This window comes from Halichoeres trimaculatus, unplaced genomic scaffold (genome assembly GCF_033239565.1).
Source record: "Halichoeres trimaculatus isolate MK-OKI-2021-1 unplaced genomic scaffold, fHalTri1.1 fHalTri1_scaffold_22, whole genome shotgun sequence".
NCBI classification, from domain to species: domain Eukaryota; kingdom Metazoa; phylum Chordata; class Actinopteri; order Labriformes; family Labridae; genus Halichoeres; species Halichoeres trimaculatus.
Genome location: NW_027437200.1, coordinates 17,259,674 through 17,281,583, shown reverse-complemented (window position 1 = coordinate 17,281,583; position 21,910 = coordinate 17,259,674). Strand labels below are relative to the sequence as shown.

Genomic DNA, 21,910 nt, shown 5'->3' with positions numbered 1-21,910 from the left:
AGCCGAAAAATGTAAACATTTAGTAATTGCATTTTCATTAAGTCTACATCATAATAATTCATATATCCGACAGTCCGTGAAGGCATCAGCCCTTCCAGTGTGTGTGGAGTAAGATTTCAGTGTTGGCTCTCGCACGAGTCCATCGTGTTCTATTTATTGTGAAAATCCCCCTCAGTCCTGTTTTCATATGTGAATATTTTCGCTGCTAAAGCAGCAACAGAAGCATTTACACAGTAGAAGGTTACATAAAAAATATTTAAAATACAAGTTCATGGTCAACTCATTTGATCCTGTGGGAATTTAGTGTGATTATGGACCTCTGAATGCAGCACAAACGGCAGATTAAGCTGCTGTAATTGAATAAATGGGGCTAATTTCTGCTATTTAAGGTGTAAAGATTTGTATTAGAGGGGCTGAGCGTTGAATTCTTATTTAAATAGAGCATAGCTGTGGTAAATCAAACAGAAAAATACAAACAAAACGTATTTTCTGTATAAATAATTCAGTCTGGATTTGCTCTGGATTTCAAATCGCGATAAATCTTTCAAAACGGTCTAAAAATAGTCCTTCTGAAAGCCATAAAAGGTTTCTATATTTGTACTGTATCCTTATGCAGTATCTATGTTGTTATGTAATACGCATCCGTGAGTAACCTCATGCACGCGGAGGGAATAGTGGGTCTCACGCGCCCCCTGCTGGTAAAATAAATCAGTGCAAAATTAAAAAAACAAAAAAAAACAAATTTCACATTATGACACATTAATGGAAAATAATTTAAACACCACGAGTCGTAAGAAGCAACAAACTGATTTTATGAACATGAATACTTGTTGTTAACAAAGACGCTGTTACATGAATCTCTTCTCTTTTTGTGTTTTGGCAAAACAAAAGAAACAAACTTTGCCTCTGCGTCAAACAAATCCTCCCCCCTTTCAAAAATAAAATAAACAGGTAAGATTTTGGTCCGGTACGTGAAGCGATGATGGTTTTATACACATTTTGAGTAATTCTGAAATTGCTTTTACATTCAGTAGCATCTCCTTTTAGCCCTCGAAGCGCATGCAGCCTTGGAGTGGAATACATAAACTCTCCCACGAAGAAGAAACAAAAAAATGTTGACAAAACCAAACATGATCTCTCTGTCTATCCCATGCATCAGGAGGCGTTTAAGGCTGTTCAGACCATCTGTTGAAACCCTTGGTGAGAAGTAAAAGTCTCTTTTTTTTCCTTTGGACGATATCTGGATGAATTACCGGTGACTGTTTTTATGCACTTTTTAAGCAGGAGATGAAAGCAAAGTAGTAGCAGCAGCAGCAACGTGTGTTTCTGCAAAAACCATAGAGGCGTCTTTTCACTCGTGACTCCCACAGAGCCCTGAGGTGGCGTCTACTGGCACACAAACACCTTTTTTTTGACACAGCAGGGGGAACACGCTCACACGTACGTACATACATGAACTTCATAATTACATTCACACAATTTTTTTTCCTCTACAAACACGTAAACACAGACGGAGAAGGGCAGAGAGAGGAGAGGAGGAGGAGAGAAGGAGGAGGAGGAGGGAGGGGGTGACTTTGAAGGCATTGAAATGGCAGAGACTCCTCAAGTTCACTCCTCCCTCGGTTTCCCAGAGATGGATGGGCAGTAAGAGGAGGAGGGGGATCAGATGAAAGGGTTTCTCGACGTCCCTCGGCTGGGGTAAACATTCCCCTGTAAAGACCAGAGAGGCAGAGTGAGAAACGAGCAGAGGAAACATCCTAAAGGGGAAAGGCCAGCAGCTGGCAGCTCTCTGTAAATACTGTAAGTGAATATGCGTGTCCAGATTCATGACTAGCAGAAATACTGGAGCATTGGCATGTTTCTGAAAGGGCCTGTCTCCACTTGCAGCATTTTTTGAGCTGGCAGCTCCTGTTCCCCATTCTAACCAGTGCAGATCAGCGTTTTGGGAGCTCCACTCATTTCTCCCAGTGTGCAAGGGTTTCAGAGCTGATGCTACACTGCAAAAAAATGAAATCTTATCAAGTGTTTTTGTCTTTTTTTCAGTAAAAAATGTCTCTTGATTAATATGAGACACATTCACCTGACCAGACTGTATATAGAGTGGACAGCGTGGCTCCACCATTTACCATTGTACAGTTTAGAAGCCAAAATTCCCCCGTCACAGGCGCCGCCATTGAAGCAGTCGTGCAGCCAGAGTCTGCGCAGTAGAGACTGTGAGGGGATTCTGGGAGAATCTGAGTGGAGCTTTTTTTTTTAGTCTAATCTCTTCTTGACTCTACCTACTGACATATTTTACAATCCCCGAAAAAAATACACAAGAACAGCAGCTGTCAATAATGGTTAAACATGACATAAAACCTCGTTTTAACCTCATAAGAAAACAAAACTTAAAAAAAAAAATAGAGGACTTGAATTCAAAGCAGCTCGATAATATCTTCAAATCACCACAACAATCAGACTTAAGAAACATTTCTACGAAGTGTATTCATTTTTTAAAGTTTGACCACAGCCCATCTGGAATGACTTAAAAGCTTGATTTTTTTTTACCTATATTGCAGCCAGTCACCAGGCGACCTCACTTCAAGCCAAGGAAGATGACATCCATTTTTTTACAGTCTATGGTCCAGAAAAATGTCTTATTTCATGTTATTGAAAGACAAAAATGAGGTCTAAACTGCCTCTAACAAGTAAACAAATCTGCCTGTGGAGTAAGAGACATGTGCTTTTATTCAGACATTATTCTAATCTTGATAAGCACATTTTTCTGGGCTGGTCAGGTCAATGTAGCTCATATAAAGTCTAAATGAATTTTTTTTTACAAAAAACAAGAGAAGAACACTTGAGAAGATTTCAGTTTTTGCAGTGTAATGATAAAATGTGATTTCCTTCCTTTTTCTTTGTAAAATAGTTCAGCAAAACATTAAACAGTAAGCATCAAGAGAATGTTAAAATAGACTTCACGGTGATTAGCAAAAGGGGCAGAAAAGATTCATGCTTTTATTTCCTTTGTTTATTCTTGCTTTTTTAAAATATTGTATTTTTTTTTGGACCTACAGCCCTCTAACACCCTTGTCACTGTTAAAAACAATGTCAAGAGGAGCGGTCGACCCGATTAGACGTCATATCCTCGTTGCAGTGTGCCGTGCAAGAACACAGCACTAAGGTTACAAACAAAGTGGACTTCAGGGTTAAATGGCCAGCATGACCTTACATCAGTAAGTTCACATGAGAAGCACTCTGTAAACAAAGTCTTGGATGCTTCTAGGGCAAAGTGGATGCTGTCAGTGGAGACAGGCCCTTACTGCATATATTTTTCACTGGCCTGCCTAATGTGTGTAATACTTGTTTTTTTGCTTTCTGTTTGTACATCAACTAATAACACACCCTTTATCATGTCTGCATCTTTATTTTAGCTAAAAGAAAAAAAAAACCAACTTAAAGCTACAGTGAGGAATTTTCAGTTTGTGTTGATTCTGGCGCCTCCTTTGGACAAAGTGGTGATTTTTGTCTTTGCTGATTTTTCCCTGCACGGTTCAAATTTTTATAAAGAAAAAATTACATCCAGATGTCCCTAAACTGCCTGATATATAACTTATTGTGAATTTTTCTTTAAGGCTAAAAATGTAAACGAAGGGCATTTCAAACCCCGACCCTGCACCAGTGGTTTCATGTGAAAATACTCAACAAAAAAAACTTCTTTCTGATGGTTTTGTTTGCTTTTGTAGATGTATCTGTGTTACATTCAAGGTAATTTATGATTAGCAAAAACTTTCTCACACTTAATTACAAAATAGGAGAAAGAAAAAGCAGAGAATATATGATGTACAGGGCATTGAACACACCGTAAACGGGTTCACCGACATTGGCCGGGGTACTTTGGGCTGAGAGTCAGGCGCAGGGAAGGAGGCAAAACCTGAAAAACAAAAACACAAGACAGTGTAACCGTGGATAAAAAAGAGATTAAAAAGAAACATGTTCAGAGCTGTGAGGACAGAAAGTGGAACCAGCAGCAGATGAAGCGATGAGTTACGGCGGTGGCAGCGGTTGCTGAGTGTGTGGATTTGTATTCCTGTGCAGCGTCGAGTGGTCACTGCTGAAATAATGAATGATCTGAGACGTGCTGATGCCTTTCAGCACTTCAGCGTTTGATCTGCAGCCTGATCACATATCTATCTATCTATCTATCTATCTATCTATCTATCTATCTATCTATCTATCTATCTATCTATCTATCTATCTATCTATCTATCTATCAGAAATGTTACCGTTGGCTTCTTGGTTGCTGGCTGACTCGTGAGGAAATGCATTCTGGGAGGCTGGAGCTGGGAAGGGGGCGGACGGAGGGAACACAGAGGTGGGCGATGTGACAAACGCACTGGAGTCACCTGGAGAGAGAAAAACACACCCACACAGAGTGGCATTAACCCAGCTTAAAAAAGAGGAACAGGTTTCTATTTTTCATACAGAAGCCTAGAGGGGACATAACTAGGTCTAAGACCGGTCAAGTGTAGAGTCAGGATGTGTCTTCTGGTCTGGTTGTGAGTGTTTCTCAGTTTTTATACTGGATCTTTGAGCCCCTGAGCGTGAGTCTCACCTCCTGAAGCGTTGCTGAAGGGGTTACTGGGGGAGAGGGCAGGGGGCTGCTGGGAGGCCGAGCTGGAGCTGGAGCTGAATGGGTTGGGGAAATCTGAGACACACAAGAAGAGAAAGACAGAAAGGGGAGGGGGGGTATAATTCTCAGTGAGTGGTGGTACATTCCTGTCTGCTCAAACACACACGGCTCTGAGCCGCTCACATGCATCCTAATTAAGAGGAGTCAGATAGCTTTAAAGGGACGGAGCTGCAGGTAAACACCGAGCAGCTTAGCAGGAGGATCAATGCAGGCCGTGCTCTGTACTTACTCGCAAAGGTTTGAGAGCTGGAGACCGAATCCACACCAGGGGAACTGTGAAAAGAGCAGAAGAAGAACAGAAGATCCACCTGAATATGGCTTTCAGAGTTATCCAGACACAGGAAATTAAAACAAAAGTTTGATTTCAGAATTGACATCTTAAAGTCATGAGTAACATTGTGCAACAGTGAAAGTACGGTGGCCTTCAGGGACATGAAGCCTCCATAATGTATGATAAATATGACCCTGCTTTTTATTATGATTTTTTTTAATTAAAACAAATTCTTTAACACACAACAACCACTTTTTACTTTAGAGGTGGATCAGCTTCTTCATAGATCTAAGATTAAAAGTAGGTCAATAAAAACAAAATGATGCTTAATTCAGTTGGTTACACACAAATTAAAAGTTATTTAAGAATGCTGTATCTTCTGTTCCACCAAAGGGAAAAAAAAACTAAATGCAGCTAGTTACTACACACTGAAATTTAAAAATAAATTTAAAACAAAGATATAATAATCAATCAAAGCCTAGTAAATTAAAGTAAATTTTAAAACCACTGCCAAAAAATTTAAAATATATAAATTTAATACATTAACACATTAAAAAATAAAAATCAATTAAATTTAAAAAAGAATCTAAAACTGAGGCTAAAAGGGGAATTTAAAAGTAGTTAATAAGTCTTAATAAATAATAAATCCAGAAAAGTTATGGGGATCAAAGGTGAATCCAAAAACATTTTTTCCATTTTTTTTCCAACAGTCTATAAGCAAAAACAGGTATTGTGCAATTAACAGCGGTTAGAAAAAATAAAAAATATTAAACAAATAAATAAACAATTGTTCAATAAGCTGGCTTTATATATTGAGGAAATCTTGTAAAACAAAAAAAAATCTTAAAAAAGCTGAATCCAAAAAGTTATCAATGTCATGTAAAATATATGCAACATTTTAAGAATAAATGCAAAAGTCATGCAAAAAAGCTAAATTTTTAAAAGGAGACCTTAAAAATGTATAACATAAAAGCTGAGTGAAAGAGAGAAAATGACAAATCTGATGTTAAAGAAAATAATGCAAATACTGAATTTTAACAATCATAAATTTGGTATAAAAACAGCTTAGTTTAAAAAATAATTGAACAAATCTCACTCAAAATCTGGATTCAGAAACTAACGACAACAGAGGTTAAACATGGGTTTTGTTTTATAAATAAAGTTACAAAAAAAAGAAATCCCCAGAAGTAACATTTTGAGGGAAAGTAAAAAAATTTTGCAACAAAATCTGAGTTTTTGATGGAAAATGAAAATTTGATACATGGGAAAAAGGAAGAAATCTAAAAAATCCTTTTAAACCAAAGCAGAATTTCTCATGTACCTGGCAGGTGTAGAGCTGGAGGAGAGTCTGTTCCCAAAGAGCGTGCTGTACTGTGGAGGGCCAGCAGGGGGAGCTGTGAACACACATTTCACACAGACACAAACATAACCGAGGGGCTTTAATGAGAGCTCATAAAGAGATCAAATGCTGCTCCTACGAGCCTGACATGTGTGTAAAAAAAATCCCACAAAGAGCTCGGTTGATCTTCAAGCATTTAAATCATCAGAGGACAAAAGCAGAACAAATCCCGCTGAATAAAATATGTGTTAGTCTTGATATGAATCAAAGCGAGCTGGGCAGGCAGAAAATCAATAACCTCATTACTGTGGCAGGCTGCGATGAAGAACAACAAAGCTTCTTGTTGAGAGCTCGAGGGCTTCTCACATGAGTCCTGAGTGTTAAAACCAGCGTCTCGGCTGTTAAACAAGTACAGCTGATTTTTTTTTTTTTTTTTATCAACAAGGCCCTTTGAATGGGAGTGAGCATGTTCTGGAGCAAACACAATGAGCATAATTCAGCCGCTAAAAGCCTTGGTATTTGGAGTAAGTAAGGATGTTATGCAACCTTGTTGAGCTGGCCGTGAACAAACTGCATCACACAGAAACTTAAACTCTCACCGTATCTATCTATAAACATGTTGTGGAGGAGGTGGTCAGGTCGTTCAACGTGAAAGCACTTTTTTTTACAAGCACAAGCCTATCAATGTCATACTGTAGTATATATATATTCATATTTGTAAGGTACACTTTCAGCTTTCAGAGACTTAAATAAAGCTAAAACATGCTCAGTTAAAGACAACTCTAACAGTTACTTCATCATGAACTCTTCGTCTGACCCTTTTTTATACGTTGTTAAAATAATGATAACATACAAACATTTATGAAGCTATCAGAGGCAAATATTTGACACTTTTCTGAAAAAATGGCAACCTTAGATTCTGGATGCTGACTTGTGTTACATGTAAAAAGCTAAAAACATGTCAAAAGTTTTCACTTTTCACAGTATGTTGTCTCATCAATGTTTTTTAAAATTGCATGCTATTTTAGTCTTTTACAGTTTACCAGAGTTAAGCTTTCACAACGTCTTCCTGTTTCCTGCTGCCACAAAAACAAGACGACTAGGCTTTTAAACGGCACACTTCACTTAAAAAACTGTCAGACAGCTCAGTTTACAGATCAAAAGCGATGTGTGATTCATGTTAATTAAAACACCAAGATACATGGAGTTTGAGCCATCACCCATGGCAGTGGGGTAAGTCAAAATCTTTTTTTAAAAGTGTGTAATCTATCCATTATTGTAAAGATATAAGAAATATAGTGGTTAAATTGAAAAAGAAAAAAAAACATCTTGGGAAAGTTTGGGAACCCCTGAGCCAAGCATCCAGGTGCAGCCAAATAGACGGTTGTCAGGGGCAACCGCATCACTAAAGCACTGGGGATACATTTAAATCAAGATACTGGTAAGAAGTGCACACATTGTTTATAAAGACCCAAAGACTGTTGAAAAAATAAAACCATGGAATTTTTAAAAATGCAATAAAAATCTGAATAAAAAGTGATTTTCTGCTGAAATCCTCCGATTGAGATGAACCATTCATTTCCTTCAAATACCTTATGATGATTTCAGTGTAATTTAACATATCTTGAGTTGAATCTAAAAATAAGAATTTGTTTTTCGTCAAATAGTAATACAGGCTACTGGATGAGAAATTGGAAAACTGGCATTTGGATAATAGTATTCATGTTCCCGGGTCTAAGAATGCACATTCCTATGGCAAGCCGTTTTGACATTTAAACACTACACTTCAATTCAAGATACCCCTTAAACATTTTGACTAGAAAGAATTATAATTACAGATAACTTTAATTTTAAATAAAAGTAATTCTAATTTTTCTTGAATATCTTTAAAGTGAATAACAGATATCTGCGAATTATTTGCAGATATCCATAATTCACATTTTGGATATCCGAAATGACGTAGTACATATCTTAAATGAGAAACCCAATTAACATAAATGGCGAAAAGTGACATATTTTGCCTAGTCAAAATGACGTTGTAGATATCTGAAATGACAACTGTGTGGATAGGAAAAATGTAATTCAGGTATCTGACATGTTATTTTTGTCCGGGCGAAACTGAATTACAGATATCTGCATCACATCTCCAGTCTAGGATTTAAATGTTACAACCATAGACTGTAAAAAAAAATCGGCGTTATCTTGCTCAGCTCGAAGTAAGGTAGCCACAAAAACTGCTCCCCCTGGTGGCTGACTGCAGTATAGGTCAAAAAATCCAGCTCTCCAGTCATTCCAGATGGGCTGTGGTTAAACTTTAAAATATTAACACACCTCGTAAAAATGTTTCTTGGCTGTCTTGTATTCAAGTCCTCTTTTTTTCTAAAAGCTTTCATTTTAATTAGTTATAAGAGGTTAAAAAAGAGGTTTTACGTAAGGTTTAACGATGATTGACAGCTGCTGTTCTTGTGTATTTTTTGGGGGGATTGTAAAATATGTCGGGAGGTAGAGTCAGACAGTGATTAGACTCTTGGAAGAAAAAAATATATATCAATTTTGTCACCCGGCTCCATTCAGATTCTCCCAGAATCCCTCACAGTCTCTACTGTGCAGTCTACTGGCTTCAAAACCGGACAATGGTAAAAGGCGGAGACACACTGTCCACTCTGTATACAGCCAATGGTTACATTTTGCCATACATTCCAGCATCCACAACCTGAAATATTCCCCACCTGTGACTGCTGGTGGGTCCGAGAAGGCGATGTCCAGCTGTGACACGGCAGCGTATCTGTCCTGGGAGTTGGAGCTGCTGACCTGTGTCGTCATCTGGCCGACACTCCCAGGCTGGTGCTGCTGTGTCTGTGTCTGAGTCTGCGTCTGCTGCTGGGACAGAGACTGAGGCAGAGGCTGCGTCTGAGGGTGACTTAGACCTCCAAAGTCAACACTGAGAGACTTGGGGAAAGCTCTGAAGGGCCCCGTGGCCCCTGAGGCTGATACTGTCCGACCTGTGTGCAAAAAAACAGAGAAAGCTTTTAACACTGGACAAGTGTTGTGATGATTAAATGAAGCTTTTAAACCTAAATTTACTAATTTGAGGTATTTCTGGATGTGTACCCAAGACAAGCTAACTAATTTACCAAGCAAATATAAAACCTAGCGAGGATTCCTAAGAAGTCCTCCACACACCACAAGATTTAATATAGTACGTGTTCAGATGTGATGAGGAGGATCATTAAATCATCAAAAGCTCCAGAAAGTCACTGAACTTCAAAAGCCACTTAAACTAAAAGTACCTTCAGGTATTTTTTCTGACTGCAAACCTCAAAAGAACTTGTAATGGATGAAAAAGTAATTTACCCAGACACGGATCATTTAGTACGTGCTCTGGAGCTCCTGATCATCTCACATAATCTTTATCGACTCAATCAACTGAAGAAGATCATGGGCCGTAATCCAGAGAGCAGGGGGACTAAAAGATTAAAGAGGCTGAAGTGATATTATTTTCTCAGCTGCTGTTTCCAGAGGCCGAGCATGACCTGTGGACCTCACCAGGAGGAAACAATCTCGACTGTCTCTCTGAGAGGTACGCTCAAGTTTTCACTGTGTCACAAGCTTCATTAACACAGGAGGTGTGACGGGTTATGATGTCGAAATTGACTTTTTTTTCTGAGGGGTTAAAAACTTCTCCTTCCTGTTGGTTGGTTAATTTATGACTTTGGAAACAGCAGCTGAAAAACACCGCACTGGGCCAAGTCTTCCTGAGCTTTTTATCAACTGAAAACATCCACAGCTTAAATACAACTGCATCGTGACGACATATGCAGATGAGTATAATGGGATTAATTAAAAACTATGGAACAACTACTCAAATGATGGTTAGAAGACAAAAGAAAAGTATCTTACTCAAAACATTTACTGTATTTTGAATCTAGACGCCTGGTGCTCCCAGCCCAGCGCGGCTCCAAATCACTAGCCAGACTCTTCTCCTCTGTTGTGCCCGAATGGTGGAATCAATTACCTGACTCTATACGATCCACAGAGTCCCTTTCTACTTGTAAGACATATTTGAAGACTTAACTGTTCAGGGAACACTTAGGCACTTAATCTGAGCCTTCTCCTCTTTGTCCTCAGGGGTAGAAGTAGTCCGAAGGTCTCAGACCCAGCTCTTACACAGCAAAAAAACGAAATCTTACGAAGTGTTTTTGTCTTATTTTCCGTAAAAATGTCTCTTTAGACTAAATATGAGCCACATTCACTTGACCAGTCCAGAAAGTGTCATATTTCAAGTTATTTAAAGATAAAAATAAGGCTTGTATTGCTTGAAATGAGCAACAAAAATCTCCCAGTGAGGTAAGAGAAATTTACTTGTATTAAGACATTATTCTAGTATTCTCTTACCCCACTAACATTTTTTGTTTTACTAATTTCAAGCAACTCAGACCTCATTTTTTCCTTAAATAACTTGAAATAAGACACTTTTCTGGACTGGTCAAGTGGATGTGGCTCATATTAGGTCTAAAAAGACATTTTTCACTAAAATATGACAAATCCTTCTGTCTAAGTTCTTGCTTGTGTTGTACGTCACTTTGGACAAAAGCATCTGCTGAATGAAACTGTAGAACCTAAAAAACTTTTTAGGAGAAAAGTGCGCCATAATATTGCATCCAGACCTACTGTATCTTAGCTTAGCTAGCATAAATTGCTATACATCAAAAAGAAAAATGATACAGATGTAATAAGTAGAGAGGCAAAAGCTTCAAGCTACACAAACAACCCCTAAATTAAAGTAATTTGAACCATGCTTTGACATGTCCATGCTATGAGGTTTGCAAAGGTAGAGCTAGCTTGACTAGCAAGCTATAGCATAGCATCAACACTTTAGCGCCAACAAAATATAAAATGCAGCAAGTTGGGAAAGTTTTCAAAGCAACAAAACAAAACAACAACAACAAAAAACAATTTCACAAAGGAAAGAACCAGTGCGGGTAGCAAGCTTTTTACAAACATTAGCCATATAGCATGCTAGCATTAGCCAAAGTGTTAGCATAATGATCTCAATGTTTTGTTTTTATATATATAATTTAATTCCCATCATCTGAGGAGTCAGAGACACAGACCAGACTTCATTTCACCGGCTACACAGCATGCCACAGCAGAGCCCCATACTTCTGAGATATGATAATTCACTTCTCCAGGGCCAGAGATAGCGCTTATCTTCGCTAACATACTCAAACTTCCTAGGGTGCTTGTTCGGGATGTTAATGTGTTTCATGGGATTACAGCTGCAGCCCACATACTTTCTGAGTGCTCCAACACCAACGTGGTGAGAAATATCAGCGGCCCTTTGCTGACAGGGGCAGCAGCTACGCTAAAAATAGCATTACTTGTTCTTCCTCTCAGGGAACAGTGAGTGTGTCTCCTTGACCCTCACAGGTTTTAAATCTGGGCTCTGACGAGGGAATACCTGAGCGATGAGGAAAACATCCACCCAAACATCAGCATGTGACGCAAAATGTGAAGCTTTTTGAGTATATAGCTTAGCATAGACTAAATTCATATGCACATGAGGCACAGTTAGCGCCAGGGGGGCTCACAGATTGGCCGTCTTATTACGAATGACACAGCATGGAAGCGCTTATTGATCCCAGCCATTCAGCACACACTCAAAAGCATCAGTTGGTGCCATGTCTTACCCAAAGTGAAGTGGTTTTTGAAAGAGCTACTGGCTACAGGGGAGAGGGACAGTGAGATAAGACAGAGACAGAAAAGGAGAAGAAAGGGGCGTATTAAGTGGAGAGACGGGAAGAGAAACACCATTCAAAGAGAAATCCAGCGTGCCTGGGTGAAGATGTGGAGCCGTTTAAAATCCAACACGATTAAAGTCGACAGAAACACTTCAGAGAGAAAATGATGAATGACAGAAATGTTACATTTTTCTCTCCTCAAAGTGACACTTTGGGGCTTCAGTGATGAGCAGAAAGTGACAAATATCATCTGCACAAATATTCTGTAAAACTCTGAAACACTGTGTCTGTAATGCTGTAATGTGAAATGAAAACACAGGGAGAGTGGAGCTGCATTATGAGGCTTTTGTGGACCCACAGTATGAAAAGGGATTAACTAAACTATGAGTCCCTGACTGATATACTATAAGGCTGATATTATCAGTCCATACAGCTGATCACTGATATTCATTTTGACATGTGGTAAAACATTGCTGTCAGTTAAAAAAACAACAACTTATCTATTTTTTTTCTGGAAGTGTAAAAAAAACAATCTTTTTCATTTCCTAACTTACAAAACAAAGACAAAATACTGACACAAATGTCAAATTTGTCAAAAATGGAGACACCCTTTTTTTATTGTTTCGGCAAATGCCGACAATGGCCGTTTTCCAAACCGCCTACTACACTAGCAGTGCCTACTATTTTGGCTGAAATACAGTCTGCAGCAGGTAGTATCAGAAAACTTGCAAAATCTGCAGTATGCCAAAAATCCCTGGAAGTCCTACTGATCCAGGAAAATTTCTGCAGACTGGTTCCCACAACGCACGGCGCTAATGCTGTTGGTCAGTGTGGTGGCAGGTTTTGGTGAATTACTGCCATCTACTGGAATGAGTCAGCATTACAACTACAATACAACAACACTAACGCTAGGCGGTCCGTGAGACGTGAAATAGAAGTAAAGTGATGAGAAAGAAACACCTATAAATCTTGTCACTTATAGTTATAAAAGAGGTGTTTACTTCATTAAAGTCCATATTAACCACATATTACCCTTTTTTTAACCTCCATTAGCTGTAAAAATAAAAATCCAGATTTATCTTCAGTCAACAATATAACTTTTGGTGTAAGATAAGAAATCAAGAATAATGATTTTGCTATGATGTATTAACAAAATAACTAAATGCCGAGATCTGCCCATAGGTTGTTGTATATATTTATTTACTAAAGGCAAAGAAAAACCAATATCATCTGTAGCTCCGCCTTCCGAGACTGGAAACCAGAGTAGTATACTACAAAACGGACCCAACAGTAAAGTCATAATACATACTTCAAGAAGTACGTAGTATGTAGTAGTGCTTACTACATACTACACTCACATGTAGTATATAGCAGCCGGTTTGGAAAACAGCCAATATGTGTAGTTTTGGGGCCAATATTCATACAATAACCAATATTTCAAACCGATACACAATAAAAACAAAAACAAAATGAAGTTACTTTTCCAAAAATTCTGTCAAAGGTAAGATTGTGGAATATTAAAAACTCCTTTAGGAAAATGTTTATTAAAAATTAGAGCTTTTAAAGGCACAGACAAAAGCTAACAGCCTTATATCTAGTGAAAATTGACTTATTAGACTTAATGTGAGTCCCTATTCACATGACAAGTCCTAAAAAATGTCTTATTTTTTATCAAAACAAAAAGAAATTATGCTTTAATTGCTCTAAAAAAGGAGGAACATTATTCTTATCGTAACAACTGTGCAAGTAAATTTTTCCCACATTGGCAGATTGGTCTTTCTAACCCTTTGAAAAAATTCCGGCTTCATTTCTTTTTTTTAATCCCTTGAAATACGTTTTTCTCCTGGACTTGCCAGGTAAATGTGGCTCATATTAAGCCTAATTAGACTTTACTTAAAATAAGACACTTATAAAATTATCAGTTGGCCCCTAAACAAGTGTATTCTCCTGTACTTTTCCCGTTTCCTGAACAAATAGTTCCAGGTATTCAATGAAAAGTTAAAATGGTTGGAGTGTGATTGTGTGATGAAAGACAATTTAAGTTGTCCTGTTCTGAAAAGTGGCTCAAATATATTCAAAAGTCATTGTCAAGAAGGAATAACATGAGAGAGGAGAACCTGAAGGCCTTGGGAGAGCAGGAAAGGAGGGGGCGTGGCCTTGACCTCCCAAGCCTGATGACAGAGAGCCTGGCCGCTGTCTTTCTATCCCGCACAGGGTGGGATCTACAGACAAAGAAGCACAATGAAAGTGACATCGATCACATCAGTGCAAAAATACCATCTCCTCTGACAGAGATCAGCCTCTGACCTTTCAGCGGAGGGTCTCTGAAGCTTTGGGAGCGTGACGGCCGAGCTGTGAACACATCCGTCCGCATGTCCGCAGGTGAAATTGCAGGAGCGCGATCCCACGATGGCATCTGGGACTGAGACTTAAGAAGAGGAGGCGGAGAGGAGGAGAGAGGAAGCAGATGGGAGGTGGAGGCACAGAGACACACAAAGGCAGAAGAAGTGAGCCTCTTTCATGGTTTCTCAATAATTCATAAGCCGAAGCTTTGATGTCGAGGCTACCTGCCCCGCTCGCTGTCCGACTCATCCGTCTCTGTCTCTGTGCAGCAGCCAATTCAGGTCATCTCTCCACCTTATACTCTCTGATTCTTTTTTAGGAACGGCTCGTCTGTTTTAACTTCCTGTTTTTCTGCCACACCCAAACACTTTCTCTCATGAATCCTCACTCTCACTTTCACTCCTCTGTTATCTTCACTACGCTCTCATGCACATCCAGGATACAGAAAACGTCTCACCAGTGGCCTCGCAGACCTGGCGTTGGGGGGCATATTATGAGGCGGGACCTGGTTTCCTAAGGGACCATGTGAAGGGGGTACAGCCTGGACCCCCGGGCTCCAAGGACCCTCAACGTCCCTCCGGTTCTTGCTTTTGGAAAAGTGCCTGAAAGAGAGGGGTTATTTAACCGACTTGAAATGAGTGACTAACTGGCTTCATAAGAAGCCCAATTAAAGCTTGATATCTAATCAGTATTCCTCCTCCAAACTTCATGACAAAGAACCTTTCTGGGATCCTGAGACTAAACCCCAAATAATGACTCCTCTTTTATTACCGGCATGAAAGCAGCCATTATCCTGAGTTCATTTTTCTGAGTGGGTGTCTCCATTTAAAACCAGCGAATGTCTAATTTCAGAACAAACGTCATCAGATGTTGTTTAAACCCAATGTTTCAACATCATGCTCCAATGAGTTCAGAAACTAAACAATCAGAGGGTTAATCATTGACAAATCAGCAGAAAATTGATCTGTAAACTTGCTAAATCAATTGATTAATCTTCTAAACAACTTCCTGCAGTCACAGTACAAAAAAAGACAGGATGTGTCAGCTGTTTTCAGTTGTCTCAGAACAAACTGATGCTGTTAGCTAACATCAAAAGCTAACAGACTTTCATTTCATTTTAATCCATGATAAGTTTATCCTCTTCATCCACCAAAATGACTTAAAATCAAGTTATAAGGCCCTCAGCACATGTAAAGTTCAGTTAGCTACATTTAGCTAGGAAGCTAAAAATTGCTACCAAGGTTTAACACAGTGGAGCTAACACTAATGGTTTAACTCTATTATCAAGAAGTGGCATAAATATCATTATTGTGCATTTTTACAACATACAACATAAGTGCAACACAACGCTAGGTGGCATGCTAAAGTTAGCATATTTTCATTTGCATTAGCATTAGCATTATCAAAGAATGAAAATGGGAGATCACTTCGCTTTTTGGTCAATTATTAGTCAAGCATTGAGAAACTTTGTAAAAGTCATTTCAAAGTTATACTTTTAGGGTAAACAGTCATTCAAATTTAGCAAGCAGGCTAACATCTCCTTTCCTATAGCACAGCTTTTGCTAGTGGTGAAGCCATCATAGTGCTATCATTGTGCTAGTACAGCATCACTGTGTGTTGAAACTGAACATCAATGTGAGCCAAATGCTAATATTAGCATGCTATCATCCCTATAAAGACAGAGTTAACATGCAACTGATTAGGATAATATTCTGCGTTGTGTACAACCTGGTTTTGTAACTACTGTTTCATATTAGGACTTCTAACGGGGTCAGGCTAAGACTGGTAGGCATGTCATTCCATTTGTATGCAACACAGCTAGCATAGCTAACCATGAAATTAAACATTTGCAGCTGTTCATACTCTCCAGTAGGACATTTTAGCAACTCATTTAACAATGATGACTTTCACCTACATATTACAGTTATTTTCAGTGCTCTCTATCCTTGCATCCAGGTAACTGTCAGATGAGAGTTTTATGAAAACACTGCAGAAACAGTGAGTGATCCATTTGACTCTTCAAAAAACATCACTTTGTTTTAGAATATCAGGAAATGTTATCTTTCAGTGAAGAGACAAAGTTTTGTCAGCAGAAAGTGCCAAGAGCAACACAAAGTAAGCGTTCCTTACCAGAGCTTTAAAAAAAACTCAAAGCAATGGGGACAGTTTTATAAAATGAAACAAAAACAGGCAACTTGTGCAACATTTGGATCTACAAACTTGTGATTAGTATTTTTAAACTGTTGAAAAATTTCTCTGATTGAAATAAAATTAATCAAATCAACAATAACTGTAGTTAAATCATCTTACAACTGAAGTTCTGTCTAACTCGTAGCATTCGTTAGCGCTGCTTAGTGACATTAGCATACAGACAAAACCTGAATTCTTACCACTTTTTCTTCTCATATTTATCCTGAAGGAACTCTTTAAACTTCTGAGAGTCCTTCATGTTGGAGCAACCGTCTGTCTTTGGGTCAAACACGCACAGCCAAGTCCTCCTCCCGACCTACACACACACATACACACACACACACACACACATATACACACACACACAGACAATTTGAAGGAACACACAGACAGAGTTGGATGTTCCCTTTTAAAAAAGCAGAGTTTCAAACCCCTTCAATCAAACAACAGCTCTCTTTGGTTTGACATTTTGTGTCAGAGAATCTCTCACAAACAGATTTTCCCATCAGTGACTCACATCCGGTTTACAAGTCAGAGTGCGGCAGATATTACCGCCTATGATTCACGGCTCTATGGATCAATCTCCAGAGGATGGTGGAGAGAGGAAACTGTACGATTATATACCTCCCCCTTAGTCATATTATTGGCTACCTCTCTCATATACTGAAGCACATCTTGTTCTACACAGACACTGGATGAAAACACACTGCACTTATCTTGATGGCCTGTAACATGCCACTCTTTTCTGTGTAATATAAGCTTCACAGAGGGAGCTGTCTGCACCAGCAGCTGGCAAAACGGTTGTTACAGGAAGTCACTTCTACATCGTTATTGTCCCCACAGCCTCACAAAACTATAAGAGGTGACATTTACATTAACTTCAATTGTTAGAAGTCTGGTTTTGATTATTTTTTAAAAAAAAATAAAAGACTAAATATGTATATACTACCAGGATAAAGTTGGAGTTACGATTTGTGTTAGCTTAGCTCAGTGCAATAATGTACAGCTACGCTAAAGTTGCTGATATAATGTTGTTTAAGTTGATTTAACGTATCTGATGATCTTAATCAAACACTTTATTGATCACCTACTAAAAAGAAAATGTAGTTAAATTTAAGATTTACCATTTGCTGCTTTCAGACAACAGCTAGCATTAGCATGCAGCCACCTCCCAGTTTTCCCCCTTTAGCTAGGCAGTCAGTGAAAGCTAATGTTACCATTCCATTTGTATGCATCCCCTCTTTGATAGTCTGCTATATTATGGTAAAATATTTTTTATTATCACTGAGAATCTTTGTTGACAGCACAAAATTTAGCATCACATTCTTTTGGTATGTTCATGTATGTTTGGTCCTCGCAGAAATTTCTCCCTGCCCTTGTTTATAACAGTTTGGGAAATGTGAGTATAAACACACACATTCAGAGGAAGTAGATGGTGGTTAGGGTGGGACAGACATGGCCGGTCCTTTTGTTTCTTGGCTCTGTGTGAGCTGGTCTGAAAAAAAAAAGCGCCAGACCACAAAGGCTAGCTGAGCCATGAGGGACGTTTCATATTTTGTGTCATTGCCAGGAATGAGCGCGAGACGTCCACGTCGACCACAGGATGAGAATGTTGAACCAAGCCCTCAGCGTGAATCTAAAAGTGAAGATAACCCCAGGATGAAGCATTGAGACGGTGGTTTTGTGGTTGTTAGGTGTCACTCACCTCATTGCCGTGATTTTGAAGGAATTCCACTTCCTGTTGGGAGAAGGTTGTCATGGAGATGGACTTGACTCTATGAGGAGGGTTGAGGCCTCTCCTGGGACACAGAGGAGAGATGGAGAGAGAGAAGGGATTTGCAGGTAGAAAAATTAAGAGGCGTGCAGTGAGTCCTCGCCTCTGAGACAGGACTACAGGGACAGAGCAGGTGGGAGAGGAAAACGTCTGTCACGTGACTGTGAATAACAGGACAGAACCGGTGTGAAATACAGAGCAACATGTTTCCAGAAACCAGAACCTCCTATTTAGTCCATGCTGGGGGGGAGACACAAAGTGGGACACCTTGATGTAGGTGTGCAAAGTGCTGAAACCATCTCCCTGAGAAGTGCTGGGACTACATGCAGATTAAAATGTGACAGCACACACACACACATACACTCACTCACACACACACACACAGAATACACTCGCCCACATTGGAGAGGAGCCTGGAGAGAGACTGAGAGAGAGGGGTAGTGTCAAACCTGCACCATGACGAAATGAACCGTAAATCAGAGCTGGAAAATGACCAACTATAGCGGTTTGAGGCTGTTGAAGAAATGCACGGGAGAGAAAGAGAGGTGGACACTGCGTGAATTAATTTCGGCACGCTGGAAAACGCTGGAAAAAAATCAAGAAAAGCCTTGTAAATCTGACTCTGGGTGGTGCATGGTGCAATATCAGGCCTGGTACTTTAACTCCACGGCTCTATTATGTGTTTGTCCTCACACACTGATGCTAAAAATGTGCAGTAAATAAACCCAGGGGGCGCGGCAGGAGGGGGGGTTCACTCACAGCATTCCGGAGCACGACGTGCAGACGAAGCTGCCCACCGTGATGTCGGTGTAAGTCACCCCGGGCTGGTTGCACTCGAAGCAGTGTTTGTTTACTCCAGACTGGGCCAGCTCGCGGACCTTGCGGGCGCAGATCTCCTGGTTGTCCCGGTGCTTTCGGTTCGACATGTTTTCTCTCCTCCGTTTAATCCCTCCGCTTCTCTGCCCCGGGGCCTGGCTGTCAGGCTCGGTGTGGAGCCGGTGTAAACCCTCCGCGGTCCTCCTCCTGGGTCCCCTCTACATGGAGCGCTTCACGCCCGCATTATGGGAACGCTTTTATGCGGCTTCACCCTCCCAGTGCAAGAGAGGCGCGTTAAGCCGCATACAGAGCTGCACAAACACCGGAAGTAGCACGGATTTCCTTCAGAGTAAAAGCGAATAACAGGTGGCGCTTCAGAGAGCGCCTGTTTTGACGTAGTAGGGTCTGTTTCTTTAAAAACTTGCTCCAAAAAAACACTTGTTACCGAATCAGTTTTTAGTGGGTCAAGGTATTTTCCTGTATCTCTGTTTGTATTCTGTGATTCAGCCTTTTTAGAGCACTTTGACCCTGAGTCTTTTCCTCTAATTCAACAAAACTACTCATCAAAAGTTTCATTTGAAATATGTTTAGAGTTATACACTTAAAAAGTTTACATGGGATTATTTTGTTGTTTTTGAAATGCATTTTATTTAAGGAAGTTCAAGTTGTTTTTTTGTTGTTGTTTTTTTTCACATTAGAATTTGAATTTGAATTTGAACTGTTAGAATTTTAATTTGAACTGTTGAATTTGAATTTATACAGTATAAACCATAAACTAAGATCTTGTATGGAGGTCCCAAGTTGGCATGTAAGTGTACTCCTAATTTACTGATAAACAAACTGGTTTTAAAACTGTCAAATTTAAAAACTCAAGATAACCATGTTTTCTTTTTTTCTCATGATGATGGGATGTATTTTTGGTGATCTTAAAAAAATTATAATAAAAAAAAAATACCAAGGGATTTTTCACTTAAATGCCACCATTCCCCATGATACATCAAGCCTACTTTTTTTAAAAGTTTTTTTTATTGTTTAAACAGTTTAATTTCAACATATTATCACTGGTTAATATATATATATATATATATATATATATATATATATATATATATATATATATATATATATATATATATACATGAATGGTTGAATGTCTGCTTAGGGCTTCCATATTTTTTTTGATCTGTTGTTGCTTAAAAAGTTAATGTTTTCCAGTCTAAACCTTCAAAAAAAGACCTTAGTGGATTTATTTTTTTAACCGTATACTTTGTCTTATTCTCAGTATAGTAATGTTTTTGATCAGATTAGCATATATGCTAACACAGAAACCAGATTAAGAATCAGTCAACTACAGAAGGAACCCAGTTTGTCTGTGTGGCAAATACTCATTTTTATTTGATATGTGTTACAAAACTACAAAACACAATGAGAATATGACATTGTTCTGGTTTGTTCCATGAAGCTTTTTTTGTATTAAACCTTAAAGATGACTAAGCCCTTCTTTTTTGTAACATCTGGCAGGCTAGAAGTTACTAGAAACGAGGTCATGGATGTGGAGTAAAGGGCCTTGGCAAGAAATGAAAGGACAATGCGTTTAATGGTCAATGCTGTAACCCTTTAATCCCCAAGTCTGACATAGCTTGAATATTAGTAATCATTTTATACCTGTAATGAAACAGATATTGAATTTCACCCTGTAAAGACTGATCATCTTGTAGTCTTCTGTTTACGGATGATCATTTTGACTCAGTGTAGGATTGTATCTTCTAGTCACAATCACTTATCTGGGTGTCTGCACAAAGCTAGTCACATTTTTAACAGGCCTAAATTTGTAAAACTACAGTGTTTCTTTCTTTTCTCAATCAGATCCACCAAGTGTTGTAGTAGCCAGGCTTTTATTTTGTAAAACCTTCAGCACCTGTGTTTACGTCTGCCTTGACGCTTTGGCCAGATGCGTAGGGAATCTCCTGTCAGAGACAAATAAGAACCTGTCGAGCCGCCAAGTTTTACATAGTCCAACAGCCGTTTTCTCACTTTTTAAGGAAACTGTCTGTCTTGAGCTTGTGTCTGTGCTGTGCTCTGTTTCCTCACCGTTTACGCACACGCCCCCTGTGCTCCTGACGCTCCAACGCTCTCCGCAAATGAGACAGAATATTTTTCTGTGATGATACAATACATTTAAAAAGTTTACATGGGATTATTTTGTTGTTTTTGAAATGCATTTTATTTTAGGAAGTTCAAGTCTTTATTTATTTATTTTTTTCGAACACGTTTGTGAGCTTCCTCAAATTTTCCCACGGGACTTCTGTGAATATATTAAAAACAGGTTTCTCCCAGTCTTCAAAAAAAAAAAAAAAATAAAAATAAAAATCTCAACACTATTTATTTTGATGAGGCAACTTAGCAACGCAACAGACCCACCAACTACGCCCTCTTCGTGACGTCCGTGGAGAGATATGCGAGATTTTTCACTCACTGGCACACAGCCTGAAATAGCATGCTCGGTGAGGTGGTAAGTGAAGGCATCACGCCGCGTTGATCCTCTGACAGATTCACACAGGAGGAGGAGGAAGAGGAGGAGGAGGAAGGAGTCTAAAGCAGAGGAAAATAAAACACATTGTTTTCAGATGAGCCAGTCTGGCTGCAGTGAGTGTTTGTGGTCACCAGGGGGGGCGGCGCACATCAGGTGACGGATGAGTGGATCGAAGGAGATTCAGTTATGTTTGTGCATTACAACACACAAACAAGCCCGTTGAGCTGCTGT

General features: G+C 39.2%; 1 protein-coding gene across 2 annotated transcripts; it reads right to left on the bottom strand.

Moving 5' to 3' along the window:
• Window positions 1-818: 818 nt before the first annotated feature.
• agfg2 (ArfGAP with FG repeats 2) lies at window positions 819-19,463 on the bottom strand. Of its 2 annotated transcripts, XM_074662200.1 has the most exons (14): window positions 19,090-19,463; window positions 18,262-18,355; window positions 16,757-16,872; window positions 14,824-14,968; window positions 14,331-14,451; window positions 14,141-14,245; window positions 11,973-12,005; window positions 9,012-9,284; window positions 6,265-6,337; window positions 4,902-4,945; window positions 4,595-4,687; window positions 4,266-4,385; window positions 3,843-3,913; window positions 819-1,710 (listed from the first exon to the last, which is right to left on the bottom strand). In XM_074662200.1, exons 1-14 carry the CDS (start codon window positions 19,254-19,256, stop codon window positions 1,663-1,665), a joined length of 1,503 nt encoding a protein of 500 aa, XP_074518301.1. In that variant the 5' UTR covers window positions 19,257-19,463; the 3' UTR covers window positions 819-1,662. The 2 variants fall into 2 exon arrangements, with proteins under 2 accessions (XP_074518301.1, XP_074518302.1); XM_074662201.1 differs by lacking the exon at window positions 11,973-12,005.
• Window positions 19,464-21,910: the final 2,447 nt, after the last annotated feature.

Coding starts and splice junctions, on each gene's coding strand:
- agfg2 (XM_074662200.1), bottom strand. CDS start 19,256: ATGTCGAACCGAAAGCACCGGGACAACCAGGAGATCTGCGCCCGCAAG. Junction 16,873..18,261: donor TTCAAAATCACGGCAATGAG/GTGAGTGACACC, acceptor GTGTGTGTGTAG/GTCGGGAGGAGGACTTGGCT. Junction 14,452..14,823: donor CCAGGTCTGCGAGGCCACTG/GTGAGACGTTTT, acceptor CCTCTTCTTAAG/TCTCAGTCCCAGATGCCATC.